A 16,101-nucleotide genomic window follows, 5' to 3' on the forward strand; every position below is an offset into this window, starting at 1 on the left:
TTCCCCTGGTGAGAAATAGCTAGATACGAGTACAGTATAAGGAGGAACTCATTCTAACATGAATGAATACCTTCCCTGGAGAGAAATCAACACCTACAAATACATTCATCCAGTTGAAATTTTCATTTTCCGGGGACATACTGCCCAGTGGCATGATGAGAGCCATGTGATATTAAGCAGCTCATTTCACTTTTATAATGGTTGGTGTGTGTAAAGAATAAAACCTGAAGAAAAAACTATCAATAATGAGATTTTTATTAAAAACTTGATGTAGAGTGAAAATACACAGTAAAGGAAAGAATGATATTCTTATTATAAGTTCCATATTAAGTAGCTTTACATATACTGTAGATAGATAAGAGAGATATAGATGTATGTGCAATCAGTATTGATTGATCAGTGGAGACTTAAGGATGTTTGTTGAAAATTATGAGATATTTAATCAACTTTAATAAAGAACAGTTTAGAGGTTAACTGGCTGCTGAAGAACAAGCTGCAATCACCCTTCCAACCTGCTGGAATCGGTTGCATAAGAAACCCTAATATCTTTCACTAGAAAAACTCATAACTGCAATCAGGGATTTACAAAGCAACTGTCTTAGGATCCTAACCTCAGCTATTCATTATATCTGTGCTGTGTTTTCTTTATCTTATGGCATCTTCTTTTCCCAACAGCCATTGCTTTAGGTGGATTTAATCTTCATTTGACTGAATGAAATGGTGCTCGTGATGTTCCAGGCTTGCCAACTGATGCCCTTTTCAATGATGTCCTTGCAGCCCACCTGACGTGACCCATAGCAGCCATTCAGATTGGCATGGAAGCAGCCCTCTGAATGGTACCAGAAGCCTCCATGGGTGTACTCGGCACAGTTCTGAGCATGGCCATCATTGTCTCTGTCAAAGGTAGAGAATGGCTGTTCATTGTGGTTAGACAAGGAATCACCTGTAAAAGAGTGATGAGGAATCTTACTATGATCAGTACAGAAGTATGCAGTAGCTTGCATGAAATGGACAATTTCTGACAGCATTACCCTTCTAAATGTTGGAGAGGAAGTGCTCTAATTTTATTGTAAGCCGCTTAATTACTCTGAGATTTGCGGGATATCAAGAAACAATAAAAACTTGAAATTTGTCTTGAAACTCTGCTTATAGCATTGTGAGAGATACTTTTGTAACAAGGAGCCTGTGCAGGAAATGCTCATAGGTGCATATTTTGTGCCTATTTTTCAAAGGATCATATATACCTATGGCCATGATTTCTGAAACATATCCATGTGTAAATAGTGTCATTTACTTCTACATATTTCATACAGGTGAACTGGCATTATACGAGTAAGAGATACAGGGGGGCTTCTTTCCCTATACCAGGGGTAGGCAATTCTGGTCCTTGAGAGCTGGAGCCAGGTCAGGTTTTCAGGATATCCACAGTAAATATGCATAAGATAGATTTGCATCTCAAGGAGGCAGTGCATGCAAATCCATCTCGTACATATTCATTGTGGATATCCTGAAAACCTGACCTGGCTCTGGCTCTCGAGGACCAGAATTGCCTACCCCTGCCCTATACCCAGTGTCCCTGCAGCTGTTAAAATCTTCACCAGCCACAAGCAGCATCTCTTACCCTTTGACATCACTTCCTGTTCAGGGGGGACCAGAAGGCCAGCATAAGCAGCAGGTAAGAGATACTGCTCATGACTGGCAAAGATTTCAAGAGGTATGGGGGAGAGGGCCAAAGAAAAGGGAGCATGGGGAAAGGTATGGGGGATGCACAGCACAGTGCGGTGATACCAGGGAGGGCACATGGAGTGCCAAAGCTTGGCACCTCCACCCTGGGGACAAACGTCCCTTGCTACACCATTATACAGGTGTAAATACATACCAAGTTCAGAAAGTTGCTAATTACACATGGACATCCACACCACATACAGATTTCAAGTATCTCGTGTAGTAGTCTCATAATCCATCAACCCTGATGTGGCTTTCTTGCAATCCTTCAACCCAACATGATCATATTCGGTGAAGAAAGCAGCAATTTTCAGGCTGATAGCAGTCGCATCATTGTAATGGGCCGGCCTAGCAAAGGCCCCGAGGCTGTTGATGAAACCACATCTAAATTAATCCTCATGGCAGCTCTGTGGCCAAGTTAAAAGCACACTGAGCTGCCGCTAGCCAGGAGAAGTACTTCTTGGTAGGGGAGGAATATGTCTACTAATTTAAATTGTTTGTTTCCCTGCTATTTGAAATTATTATGTACAATGCTTTGTACCTTTGGATAAGCGTTTAATCAAAAATTTAAATAATCTATGAAACTATGAAAGGGAAGGGTGAGATGGATGGGAAGGAAAGGAAGGAAGGAGAAATGTCACACGGGGGGAAGGGGGAGAGGGCAGAGAGTGAAAAGTTGGACTCGTGGAGGGAGAGAGAGAAAGATATTGGTTAGGGGAGGGAAGGAAGACCAGAGGAGAAGCATGCAGGAGGAAGAGAGAAAAAAATGTTAGACTGGTGGAAAAGAAGGAGAAATGTTGGACTGGGAGGGGGGCCAGAAAGGAGGAAGGGAAGGAAGATGGACTGCAGGGGGCAGAAAAGAGAAATGTTACACTTGAGGGGGAGGAGAAATATCAGACCAGGGAAGAAGGGAAGTCTGGTAGTGTTATAGAAATAATAATAATAGTAGTAGAAAGAGATGCCAGACTGGGAAGGGGGGAAAGGAAGGAGAGAAATGTCAGACCACTGGGGGGGGGAGAAAGGAGAAAGATGTCAGACAATGGAAATAGGGAGGTAAGGAGAGAGAGATAGGAAGGGAAGGTAAGACATGGAAAATAGATTTTGAGAAGAAAGCAGACAAATTGAAAAATTGAATGTTAATGCCAAAGATGGATGCAAGGCAGAAAGTGAAGATGGAGAGAAAAACACTGGCACAGAAAAATAAAGTCACCAAACAACAAAGGTAGGGAAAATGATTTTATTTTCAATTGAAATGTATCAGTTTTGAGAATTTATATCTGCTGTGTATATTGTGTAGACAGTATATGAAAAATGAATGGAAATAATTGCTTTACAATTAGTAAAGGGGGCGGGATCTGGGGAAGAGCTTGGGTGTGTCTAGGGTGGAGCTTGGGAGGTCTGTGGTTGGGAGTATTCAGTTGATATTTGATAGACTTCCCTGCTGGCACGCCCTACTGGCATTTCAGGGCTTGTCTGGAGGGCTTCTGTACATGCGTGGATGTCAACATGATGTCACACTTACACGTGATGTCATAACGGCAATGTCCGTGCACTTCTGGGTGCCTTGAGCCGTGGCCATTACCTTTAGTGTGAGAGACACTGCAGCTGCAGAGACCTGTTTGCTGTTCTAATAGAACTGCCCAGAACATCTGAAAATATCATACAGATAGGTATGTTTCATTCACATCTTTATGGGGGTGGGAGGGGGTCAGTGACAACTGAAAGAGTGTGGAAGAGTCAGTTAGGGTACTTTTTTTTGGCATTTATTCATTATTAAAAGGTCTATCCACAAATTATACCCTGGATGTATTCTTAAATGTTTAACTATGGCAGAAAAATGTTCGTCCTAAGCCCGCCCTAGTTCCATCATTTAGTGGTGTAGTATGAGGGATGGGGGTGGACAGCCCCCCCTGGCACTGTCATCTCTCTACCCCCTGCGGGACCAGGATGTGACATCAGATGGGAGCCGAGGCTGGCGCAACCAGTTGATGGAAGAGGCTCGCGCTGGTGAACATTTCAAGAGGTACATGGGAGCAGTGGGAAAGTGGGATGCGCACAGCACGGCGATGCAGGGCACCACTGCCCCAGGTGCCAACCTCCCTTACTACACCACTGGTTCCATTTATAACACACCTCTACACGCCCCTTGTGATTTAGACAAACTACTGATCAACAGCATAGATATCTGTCTACAAAACAGGTTCTGAAAATAGCGAATTGGAAGGGTTTGACGAGAAAAAAATCCATCTGCCCCTTTATGCCACTTTTTGGATGTTTTTCTCTTCAAAAATGATACCCATAGGCAAGCAAATTCTCCAGCCTACTTCTTGCGCTGGCCTGGCTTCCCTCTGAAATCACTTCGGGTTGGAGGGCCAGGAAGTGATATCAGAAGAAAAGCAGGTGCAAGCAGCAGGCCAAAGAAGCTGCTCACACTGGTGAAGATTTAAAGAGGTGTGGCATGGGGGCAGGGAAGGAGCGGAGGGTGCCTCCTACCCTTGCTACGTCACTCATTATAGAGCTGTAAATTATCCAATACTACTACTATTGGGGTTAATCTTGCAAAGCATTTTGAGTATGTTAAGCAATTAATAGCACAGCTCTCTCAGCATAAAGCAGATATTCAGTAATGCAGCACTTTGTTTATAGAACATTCCTTGATACAAAGCTTTGCTTATAACACAGCTGCTCAATTACCCATTTCCAAGAGGGAGATCTTGTGTGCCAGTTCTGGATTTCTGACAACTTCATATTGATACATTATGGGGTCTGCAGAATTAGTTTTAACATACAGAATCAGGAACTCAAAATCCACACTGCTTTATGGTGTACGTTCAAAACCAGGACTGGTCAAAATAATCTTTCCTGGAACTGGGTAACTTAGTAGTTCTGCTCTGAATCAGAAATATAGCTCGTTCTGCTTATAACAGACAATATGTTCCATTTACAACAGATTTTACCTGCTTCTCCACCCTGAAAGCCAGAGACATGCAATGTATAATTGTCATCCCCTTCATTGATAGCATAGGGGGAAAGAGAGAATTCTGCATATTCTGTGGACACCTTCTTGTTATTAAATGTTATCAGATCCACTCGTAACTTGTATTTCTTTTTCAGTGTCATTAGCCGAAGATTCTCTAGACCTGGAAAACACCCATAAATCCATTTTAACATCAAAAAGCTTCCTATTCACCAATTGTACATAAATTCAGGTTTTAAATATGTCTCATAACATGCTGGGACTCAGTGGCATACCTGGCATATGTGACACAAGGGGTTGAACATTTTTTAACCCGCCATCCTAGTCTATAGTATATGTTTTTTTAAAAAACAACCAATTATTTTAAAAATACTGATATCTCTTTTGAGTCTCAGTTCATGTTTTTATCTGAGTTAATTAGTGATCATTTTAAATTTGGGGCTGTAATTAATGTAAAGAACCCTCTCCCCCCCAAAAAAAATAAAAACCAAACAAAAAAACATTTCATTAACCTTAGCAGGGTTTAAAAAAGGCTTGGATAAGTTCCTAAAAGAGAAGTCCATAGGCTGTTGAGATGGCTTGGGGAAATCCACTGCTTATTCCTTAGCCACATACTTGGGACCTGGGTTGTCCACTGTTGGGAAAAGAATATTGGGCTTGATGCACCTTTGGTTTGTCCTAGTAAGGCAATTCTTATATTCTAAACACAAGGGGACTGGCAAAAGATAAAAATAATTAACTGAAATGAAAGGCTTGTCTCCCATACTGTTAAGTGACTCGCCCAGAGTCACAAAGAGCAGGAGCTATTGGTGTGTGTGGGAAGGGAAGTGGAGTCTGAAGCTCTCTATCTATGAAGGCAAGAAAGCCTCCTCTCTATCAAAACCACACACACACCACCTATCTGTGGAAGATTCTCTGATTTAACTTCTGATTTCAACTTCTGAATGTGTTTACTTCTTTTCAATGGTTGAGGCTTAACATGAAGGGCACCTTGTGCCCATTCATTGTACTTTTTGTTTTGTTTTCAAGTTAAAAATGGATTAGCTTTAGCTCTGGGGGATTTTTTCAAATTTTTTATTCATTTTTTCATCTTACAAGTACACAATATTAATGGAAGTGGCTAGTTTTGGCTTAAAATGAGGGTGACTTAACTGAGGGCTGGTTTAGGAAATCCAGTATGAGATTCAAGAACAGTTTCCCCCCACCTACCACCGTCAGATCTGCTTAATCAGCTTAAAATTCCATCTTATCACAAAACTGTTCACAAACATCAGAAATACAACCTTTTCAGTGAATTGGGCCCCAGCTTTGGAACTCCCTCTCCTTACCACTCGAACTTCAGCCTTCCATTGACAAATTTAAAACTGATTTGAAATCATTTATCTTTCAAGACACCTAACCAAAACTGAAATTATAGATGTCACTTTCAACTACGTTGGATGAGTCTTGCCAAAATGCAAAGTTACCCAAATATGTTTACCCTATCTTTCAAAATTGTAGGTTGGTTCCCTGCCCTCACTTTCTAGTCTCAAAACCAGGCTCTTCCCTCTGAAGCTTTAGAGTGTAAGTCACCCAGAAGGTTTGTCCATGGTGTGAGATAGTAAAAATGGAATAAACTTGGAATCTTGGACTTTCCAAGTCTCCCGTTTTAGCGGGCCTTCTGCTGCCCTTCCGCTGATGGGCCACAGCAGCAGGAAAAGCCTTCAAAAAAGGTCATTTCCTGCTGCCGCTAATCCCGCAGCAGCAGGTAATAGTTTATTGTTTATAGTCCGCCTTTAACACACATAATAAATATACAAAGAACAAATAAAAAAATATTAGACAGTTATCTATTATAAAAAAATCCCATCATTGACCATATTTCTTCATACAAAATAAATGACACTTCAACAATCTTATAAACATAAGTCCTGCTGCCTGATGTAATGACCTTTTATGAAGGCCTTTCCTGCTGCCGCGGTACAGGAAGGCAACACCTTATGTCCCTGGCCACCAATTGGCTGTGCTTAAGAGTGAGGAGTGGAACTGGGCACAGCAATGGGCAAGGCAGGCTTGGGGCTGACCCTGAATCTCCCAATGAGTGAGTCAGCCCCCCTTGGCAGCGCTGACCATAGGTGTAATTTGCTTGTTGGGGCAGGAGGAGGTAAGGGGAGGCCAATTCAGCACCCACAGCATTAGCATTAGCATCCACAGAATTTGGGGGGAAGCTGCCCCTCATGCCCAACCCAAATTACACTTATGAACATTTTAATCCCTTTCCATTTTATCATATCCTGAAACACTGAAACAAACTTCTGAGCCCCACCTAACCAGTATTCTTTATCAGCTTGCCCAAATCCATCCCTGTAATGGTGCCAATCCAGGTAGAAATCAGTGGAACCATCAAATCTCTTCTGGAATACCTGGAATCAAAGGTGAAAACAGTCAGTTCACACAAAGAGGTTTTTGCCTCTCTTATTTTCCTGGAGAGGATTCACTTTATTTTATTCCCCTACACCTGTGATCACTGGTGTTCCTGGCATATTTGACACCCGGAGCTGATCATTTTTTAACACCCCTCTATATAAAAAATGATTTTTTTAGTAATAATCCATGAATCACACAACACAACAAGGGTGTACTTAGGAAAAGGCAGCATCTTAAATATAGTAGTGAGCATTAGAACATCCATACACCTATTGTAAAACTGAATAAGCTAGATTAGCACAGATCGATCTTGAACAATCAATGCAAACAGAAAACCATCCCTCCAATATTCAGACTGCGGGAGATCACTGGTGAACTTGGAAATTCAATACAGGTGCTGTATCTGGTGACCAGCAATGAATTCTGGTCTATGTTTTCTTTCACTTTCGGTAGCAGTATTCACCCTGTGCGTTAGCCCAGAAGGAGAATTTCTTGCCTCCTATTCAAAAATTTTGATTATTTTAAATAACAACGTTCTCCGCATGACTCTCTATATATGTGATACATCAGATATCCCGGACCCCTGAGGAAGGAGTGTTTCTTCGAGATAAACAGACCGTGTTGGGCCCATACTCCATGTATATGGGAGCCATTTTTTATGGATTACAATTTTGTATAGACTTTTAATAAAGATTCCTGCAACCTGTACATTCCACTCTGCAGTCTTTTCCTTGTTTTTGGTGTTCACCTTTGTTTTGCAATTTTGGACTTAATTCTAAATGGGCTGCGAGGACCAGAACAAGGTGTAGAAGTGGAAGGGACGCTGGGAAGCAGCGATCACAATATGAACTGCTTCGACCTGGATGCAGGTGAGAAACATCAGTCCAAAACCACTGCCACGGTGCTGAACTTCCGAAAAGGGAATTACGAAGGGATGAGATTCATGGTGGGGAAGAAGATTAAGAAAAGGATAAGCACTGTAAAAATGCTAGAGCAAGCTTGGTCCCTTTTTAAGGACACAGTCACCGAGGTGCAAAATTTATATATACCGTGTATCAATAAAGGATCCAAGAGGAAAAAGAACAAAGAACTGGCGTGGCTCACTGTAGAGGTGAAGGAAGCAATCAGAAACAAGAAAACTTCATTTAAGGAATGGAAAAGGTCAAATATGGATGAAAACTGTAATAAGCACAAACAACATCAACGCAGGTGCCATAAGGTGGTAAAAGGGGGCCAAAAGAGACTATGAGGGAAAAATAGCCAAGGAGGCAAAAAACTTCAAGCCATTCTTTTGATATATTAAGGGGAAACAACCCACGAAGGAAGCGGTGGGGCCGTTGGATGACCGTGGAATAAAGTGAGTGCTAAAGGAGGACAAAGAAATCGCCGACAAAATGAACACATTTTTTTGCATCTGTATTTACCGCAGAGGATATACATAGTATACCGGAACCCATCAGGCTATATGTTGGAAACTAAGACGGGAAACTGATGGGGTTGACGGTTGGTCTAGAAGAGGTATGCAAGCAGATTGATAGGCTTAAGAGCGATAAATCCCCGGGACTGGAGGCATCTATCCAAAGGTCATCAAGGAACTAAAAGGGACTATAGCTGAACTGCTTCAGCTAATAACCAATCTGTCGATCAAATCGGGAAAGATTCCGGAAGACTGGAAGGTGGCGAACGTTACGCCGATCTTCAAAAAAGGTTCAAGGGGAGATCCGGGAAATTACAGACCGATGAGTCTGACCTCGGTACCGGGAAAGATGGTAGAGGTGCTGATAAAGGACTGCATCATTGATCACCTTGACGGACATGATCTGATGAGGACCAGCCAGCATAGTTTCAGTAAAGGTGATGGAGGAGATGCCATGCAGTGAGAGATTGGAGAAGTTAGGCCTCTTCTCCCTTGAAAAGAGGAGACTGAGGGGACATGATCGAAACATTCAAAATACTGAAGGGAATAGACTTAGTAGAGAAAGACAGACTGTTCACCCTCTCCAAGATAGGGAGAATGAGAGGACACTCTCTAAAGTTGAAAGGGGATAGATTCCGTACAAACGTAAGGAAATTCTTCTTCACCCAGAGAGTGGTGGAGAGCTGTAACACTCTTCTTGAGTCTGTTATAGGGGAAAACACCCTCCAGGGTTTCAAGACAAAGTTGGACAAGTTCATGCTAAACTGCTGAGACTGGACTCATTCGGAGCAGAGGTCTTGACCTGGGGGCCGCTAAGTGAGTGGACTGCTGGGCAGGATGGACCACTGGTCTGGCCCAGCAGCGGCAATTCTTATGTTCTTATGTTTGCTATGTTTGGCTGGCCAAGACATAGCTAGCTAGGCCAATATTCATCAGCTAGCCTGCTAAGTTTCACTGTTTTGATATACTGGCTTCCTAATCAGTTTATTATTTATTTGTTTGGAGTAACCATAATGAATACATAGAGATATACATTTGCTAATGATATGCACTCTACCTACCCTCATCTCATGGCTGCTGATCCTGTCCCCTTTAATGTCATTTGCAATTCTGGAACAGAGCCAGTAGCCACAGATAGGTAGAATGTAAGCCCTGTAATTAATATTATGTTTAACTTGTTTTGCCACTGTTCCTGCTCCTAGAGGGGAGTGGTAGAGACAGAGAGAGGAGAGGTAAAAATGGAGAGAGAGAGAGAGACGAATTATGTAAAAGAGAGAGAGGGACAAAGAAACCAGAATGGAATTGTCCAGATCAGAATGATGTGCACTACAAAAGTGTCCTCCAACTCATTTGATAATATGAAGATCTTTATTCCTCCAATGTCACAATGGTACATTCAGGCGACTCTATAACTCAATGACTTGACATGTACATGTTTCGGCCAACAGGCCTGCCTCAAGGGTCTTGAGAAACACGAATGATATATGAAGGTTGCTACCACTCACCATAGACTTAACCAAAATTCAAATAGGGACTGTCATGTCTTGTGAATTGTTACCGACTAGTGCCGAACATCTTGCTGCTAAGAAAGGGGATACAGGCTGGATGGACAGGGTACATGCTAGACAGAAGGAGGAGAGAGCAGACAGTTTATGGAAGGGACATAGAAAGAGGGCAGATGCCATTTGGAAGGAGGAAAGAGCAAACATAGGATGGAAAGGAGAGAGAGGGCAGACAGTAGATGGAAGGGGAAGAGGGCAGACTGGGTGGAAGGAAGAATAAAGAAAAGATGTGAAAAACAGAAACCAGAGACAACAAAGGTAGAAAAAATTCTACCTATCTGTGGCTGCTGGCTCTGTTCCAGAATTGGAAATGACATTAAAGGGGACAGGATCAGCAGCCATGAGATGAGGGTAGGTAGAGTGCATATCATTTGCAAACATATATCTCTATGTATTCATTATGGTTACTCCAAACAAATAAATAATAAACTGATTAGGAAGCCAGTATATCAAAGCAGTGTAACACATACATCTTCCACCCCTCCCCTCACCCCCGCTGGCATCTGGCCTCCATCTCCTCTCATTCCCACCCCACCCCATGGTCTGACATCTCTTTCTCCTTCTCTCTCCTCCCCTTCCATACTCTGCCATCTCAGTCTCTTCCCCCCCCCCCTTCTACCATGGTTTGGTATCTGTCTTGTCCCCTTTCCTCCCCCAGGTCTGGTATCTCTGTCTCCTTCCCTTCCATCTCTCCCTCCCTCCATGCTCTGGCATCTCTCTCCTCTCTTTTCCTCCTTCACTCATGGTCTACAGTCTCTTTTTCCTCTCCCCTGGTCTTCCTTCTTCCTCCCCCCCCAATTTGGCAGTCTTCCTTCCCTCCCCCTAACAAGATGCAATACCTCTCTCTCTCTCTTCCCCTCCCTACATGCTGCAACCTGCAATCTTTGGCCACCGGCAGCATCAGTCCACTAAACTCGCTGCCTTCAGCAACCCCAGAAGCTTTATTCTGCTTCTGCTTCAACTTCTTCGCCTCACAGTGTCAAGATGCTGCAATTCAGAGAAAGCTTTCAGGCTGCAGAAGATAGCGTGCTTAGCTTACTGCTGCTACCGGCAGCACAAAAACTGCAGGTTGCAGTGTGGAGAAGGGAGAGAGGTTTACTGCTGGAGGAAGGGAGGTGGATACTGGACAGCCTACACCCATGTCTGGAGAATGAGCGCTCCTTTATGCTTTGAACCGATGGCGGACTGCCCTCATTGTCCCACCCTTGTTACGCCACTGCCTATGACCTACTTATAGAGAAGGAGGATAATTTTCAGTGAGGTGGCAGTGCTTGCAGGCCAAAGGGTACACAGTGGAGGAATGCCCTAGTGGTTAAAGCAATTGTCTCAGCACCCTGAGACTGTGAATTTAATTCCCACTGCATCTCCTTGTGACTCTGGGCAAGTCACTTAACACTTCATTGCCCATAGTACAAAATAAGTACCTGGTTAAATATGTAAACCAATTTGATTTTGTAAACCACACAGAAAAAGCAGTATAGCAAGTCCCATCTCCTTTACTAAGGAATCTGTAAGCTGATTTTCAAAGTGAAACTCTGTGACATTTGCATTGAATTCTGAAAGGCCCATGGGTGGCTGCTGCTGGTATTTTTTTTTTAATCTGTATACTTTGAGGTGCAAAGAATCCTAGTTAAATCCTGGAAAAACACTGACATAGAGACCAATTTAATCCTGCCTCTGGTGCTGCCTTTTTTTCCTTGCATTTCCACTTTAAGCAGTTGAGTACACTTTTGCTGCTGAGAGCCTTGGCTGATATTTCAAAGGGCCTTTTCCATGGGTAAACACCTATTTACCATTGGAATCTGTTAGAATATTATCCCCCCCTTACTCTGTAGCATGATGACAAAACTGGAGAACAAAGGGTGAGGACAGAAAAGTTGAGAAGTGGGACAGGATTATAGGAGAGGGGAAGAAGAAAAGAGTAACCCCTGCCACTTACTGTCCATCCACCTCCATCATTGCTCAAGTCACAGTAGACTGGAACAGGCCAGTTTGGACCTCTGGGGTATATCACATAGACGCCATCAGTTGTGTGCCCTCTCTTCTGAAAGACCTCACAATCTAGGGGATAATCTGGATTTTCTAAGACTGCAAAAGCAGCAAAAAGTTATTTTCTAAAGCTCCTTTTATGTATCACAAATAGTTTCTACCTGTTTTCATTTTGGTCTCTTTGTAAAAATGATATCCCATAACCCTTAGTAGTGTAGAAAATAATTTAATAAGAAGGTGCCTATCTTATAAGGCAGAAGTACACATAATACTCATCTATTTCATAAGGGAATCTTATTTTTTGCTCCATAAGACGCACCCTAGATTTAGAGGAGGAAAACAAGAAAAAAAACATTCTGAACCAAATTCTCCCTGCCAGGCTCTGCATCCATCCCCACACTCTTTGCCAGGCTCTGCATCCTGTCCCTGCCCCATACCCTGTAGCCCTGCTGGTGGTCTAGTGGTAGGCCAGGACAGGGGACAGGGTAGGTCTAAGTGGTAATCAGTCCCAGCCACTTGTTTTTTTTGTTGTTGGGGAGGGGGGCTTAAATAAACATAAACATATAAATTTCCCTAAAACTGCCCTCTGTTGGGGGTGGGCGATGGCATAAAGCAAATCAAAGGATGCCAAAGTGAGTGTGTTTTTAGACAGCTCTTCTTAACAAGTAAACTGTGCACAACGTGCGTCTCTTACACCCCTGGTGCTCCCTCTGAGCCATCCTCCACTAGGGTTCTCAGAGTACCAGACTGGTGAAAGAAAAAGCCACTGCACCAAACAGAAAAAGAAAAATCCCATGCCGAACAGACAGTTCTGCGAGAGGTTCAGTGGATCCCCTGACAGGCAGCTGCTGCCTCTCGCTCACATCCCTTTCCACTCCTATCTGGGCAGCAGAAAGAAGGGGGGGGGGGGCGCATGGCGGTTCTCCTCAGCATACCCGTTCTTAGCTTCACTGCGGGGCTGCAATGAGGATACATTGGACTTGCAAGGGAGTCGGGTCACCTGCAGCAGCCAACACAGCCAATCAGGAGGACAGCCCCACCTGGTGAGGCAATTAAACAGCCTGAGAGAGAGGCTGCACAGATCACTTGGACAGAGGAAAAGTAGGCAAGAAACCTTTTCCTGTTCCCAGAGTTGGCCAAAGGAGGACAGCCAATCAGAAGGACAGCCCAAAGCTTCCCAGTGAGTGTGCACCGCCTGAGAGCCACTGCGTGCCTCCCTGGGTCAGCTCAGTCGAGCAGTGCCATCAGCTGCTGTTCCCAGAGCTGGCGAAAGGAGGACAGCCAATCAGGAGGACAGCCCCATACTTCCCAGCGAGCCTCACCAGGTCAGCTCAGTCACGCAGTGCCATCAGATGCTGTTCCCAGAGTTGGCCAAAGGAGGACAGCCAATCAGGAGGACAGTGCCACGCTTCCCAGCGAGCGAGTGCCACCCGAAAGCCACTGCGAGCCTCCCCGGGTCAGCTCAGTCACGCAGTGCAGATACGGCTACAGCAGCTGAGGGCACCGCACAATTGAGCTGACCCAGGGAGGCTGGCAGTGGCTCTCGGGTGGCGCAAACTCATGGGGAAGTGGGGAGGATGGCAAGAAGGGAGAGATGGCTGGGCCTAAGTTTTTCAACTCAGTCGTGGAGGTCTGGGCAGCAGGAAGAAGAGGGGTGCATGACACTTTTCAGCATGCCTGTTTGCAGCTTCCCCATGGGATGCATTGGACTTGCAAGGGAGTCGAGTCACCTGGGGAGGCTCTGCAGTGGCTCTTGGGTGGCGCTCACTTGCTGGGAAGTGTGGGCGGGGGATGGAGGGAAGGGAGAGAGAAAGAGGCAGAGCCAATGTCTGGTATATTCGCTCCATAAGACACACTGTTATTTTCACCCACTTTTGGGGGGGAAAAAAGTGCAAATTAAGGAACGAAAAATACGGTATATGTCTTTATTAAATAACTCCACCAGGAAGTAAGCACCCCTATGTACTCCTGCACTGAGTATCCACCAGGAAGTAAGCACCCCTATGTACACCTGCACTGAGTATCATGCAAGGGCATAGCTATCATTGAGTCCACCAAAAATAGGGTTACCAGACATCTAGATTTACCAAGACATATCCTCTTTTTAGAGCACTGTCCAGGCGGCTGGATGGGTTTTGAAAACCATTGAGCTTGGGGCCACATCTGGAGGGCATATGTGCACGCGAGGATGCAACATGATGACATCACACTACAAAGTGACATAACCTCAAGAAATGGGCATCGACATGGCAAATGAGATTCAACGTGGATAAGAGCAAAGTGATTCATGTCGGTAACAAAAATCTCATGCAGGATGACCTGGGCGATACTTGGAGAGGCCTCACAGGAAAGAGACTTGGGAGTTCTGATCGACAAGTCAATGAAGCCATCTATACAATGCACTGCGGTGGCAAAAAGGACAAACAGAATGCTAGGAATGATAAGGGATCACGAACAGATTGGAGAAGGTTATTATGCCGCTGTACCGGGCCATGGTGCACCCTCACCTAGAGTACTGCGTCCAGCACTGGTCGCCGTACATGAAGAAGGACATGGTACTACTCGAAAAGGTCCAGAGAAGAGCGACTAAAATGGTTAAGGGGCTGGAGGAGTTGCCATACAGTGAGAAATTGGAGAAACTGGACCTATTCTCCCTTGAAAAGAGGAGACTGAGAGGAGACATGATCAAAACATTCAAAATACTGAAAGGAATAGTAGACAAAGACAGACTGTTCACACTCTCCAAGGTAGGGAGAACGAGAGGGCATTCTAAAGTTGAAAGGGGATAGATTCCATACAAATGTAAGGAAGTTATTCTTCACCCAGAGAGTGGTGGAAAGCTGGAACGCTCTTCCGGATTCTGTTGTAGGGGAAAACACCCTCCAGGGTTTCAAGAATAAGCTGGGCAAGTTCCTGCTAAACTGGGATGTACGCAGGTGAGGCTGGACTCATTTAGAGCACTGGTCTTTGACCTGGAGGCCACCGTGTAAGCAGACTGCTGGGCAGGATGGACTATTGGTCTGACCCTGCAGCAGCAATTCTTATGTTCTTATGAAGACATCGCTTTCCATCCGCGCATGTGCAGATGTCCTTCAGACGTGGCCCCAAAGAGAAGGAGTTTGTGTAAGGCCAGGGTTGGGGGCGGAACAGGGTGGGGACATGGACAGAATGGAGCGGGGCTGGAGGTGGCACATGGCGGGGCCACACATCCTCTTTTTTTGAGGCCAAAATCTGGTAACAACCAAAAAGCCTAATGGTTAGTGCAGTGGACTGAGAACCAGGGGAAAGATAGCCATTTTCTATACTTTTGTAGCATAGGCAATTAAGAAAGAACACTTATTACTCAGAAACAACAAAAATATATACCGGTATATACTGCATAGTGTTATACAAATTTTCTAAGGAAAGTATGAATATACTTGCTTGAAAATTACCCCAGGGAAATTACATATACACATTTACATCTGCTATTTCATATGTTCAAAACTTTCAGGAAAATTTTATCCATCTATTTTTGAAAAGCCAATGACCTGATTTCCAAAGGGAGTTATGCACTGGCTGCCAGGTGGGCAATGAATATGGTAACTCTCTTATGCGTGCATTTAAAAAACTTCATGGATAGTATTGGGCCATTTAATTCTGAGTGCCTGCATTCAATATTTTACTACAGTATTCTAATCCTGAATGGAAGGAACCAGAAAAGAGGGACCCAATCAGTGTTAAGACTTCATAGCTTCCTTCTGTCTATGAGAAATAAAATAGAAACTGTATCTTGCTTTCTTCATTGGTTACTTTTGAAGTAAGAGAAACATTTGTAGAACTGTTAGCATTTTTCTGTTGGACTGCTGGCTACACCCTGCTGCGATGGATCTCTAAACTGTTCTTTAGCTAGGAAAAATGGTATTCATAGGTGACAGGAGTGGGGTGTAATTTTCAGATCAAGAGAATCTGATTAATAAATCCATGGAGCCAGCTTGAGGCTGTTGGGAAGGCAGATTTCCATTTTGCTCATCTTAGAGTATATT

The 16,101-nt window shown here is 44.0% G+C and overlaps 2 protein-coding genes across 7 annotated transcripts in view; one reads left to right on the forward strand and one right to left on the reverse strand.

Annotated features, from left to right (window-relative positions):
* The window catches only part of MAPK7 (mitogen-activated protein kinase 7), a 202,273-nt gene extending 201,133 nt beyond the window's left edge, over positions 1 to 1,140 (forward strand). For all 5 annotated transcript variants that reach the window (XM_033946219.1, XM_033946216.1, XM_033946217.1 and 2 more), the window contains one exon: positions 676 to 1,140. Coding sequence is in view for 1 of the 5 variants with exons in the window: in XM_033946220.1 (XP_033802111.1) it covers positions 676 to 697 (22 nt within the window). In the remaining 4 variants the exon portion in view is untranslated. The remainder of the gene's footprint in view (positions 1 to 675) is intronic.
* The window catches only part of LOC117361202 (microfibril-associated glycoprotein 4-like), a 153,689-nt gene continuing 137,831 nt past the window's right edge, over positions 244 to 16,101 (reverse strand). For both annotated transcript variants that reach the window (XM_033946224.1, XM_033946225.1), the window contains exons 4-7: positions 12,027 to 12,175; positions 7,008 to 7,104; positions 4,683 to 4,865; positions 244 to 943 (exon numbers count right to left, since the gene is read on the reverse strand). In XM_033946224.1, coding sequence (XP_033802115.1) covers positions 684 to 943; positions 4,683 to 4,865; positions 7,008 to 7,104; positions 12,027 to 12,175 — 689 coding nt within the window. In that variant the 3' untranslated portion in view covers positions 244 to 683. The remainder of the gene's footprint in view (positions 944 to 4,682; positions 4,866 to 7,007; positions 7,105 to 12,026; positions 12,176 to 16,101) is intronic.

The sequence above is a fragment of the Geotrypetes seraphini genome, chromosome 5 (genome assembly GCF_902459505.1).
Source record: "Geotrypetes seraphini chromosome 5, aGeoSer1.1, whole genome shotgun sequence".
Classification (NCBI taxonomy): domain Eukaryota; kingdom Metazoa; phylum Chordata; class Amphibia; order Gymnophiona; family Dermophiidae; genus Geotrypetes; species Geotrypetes seraphini.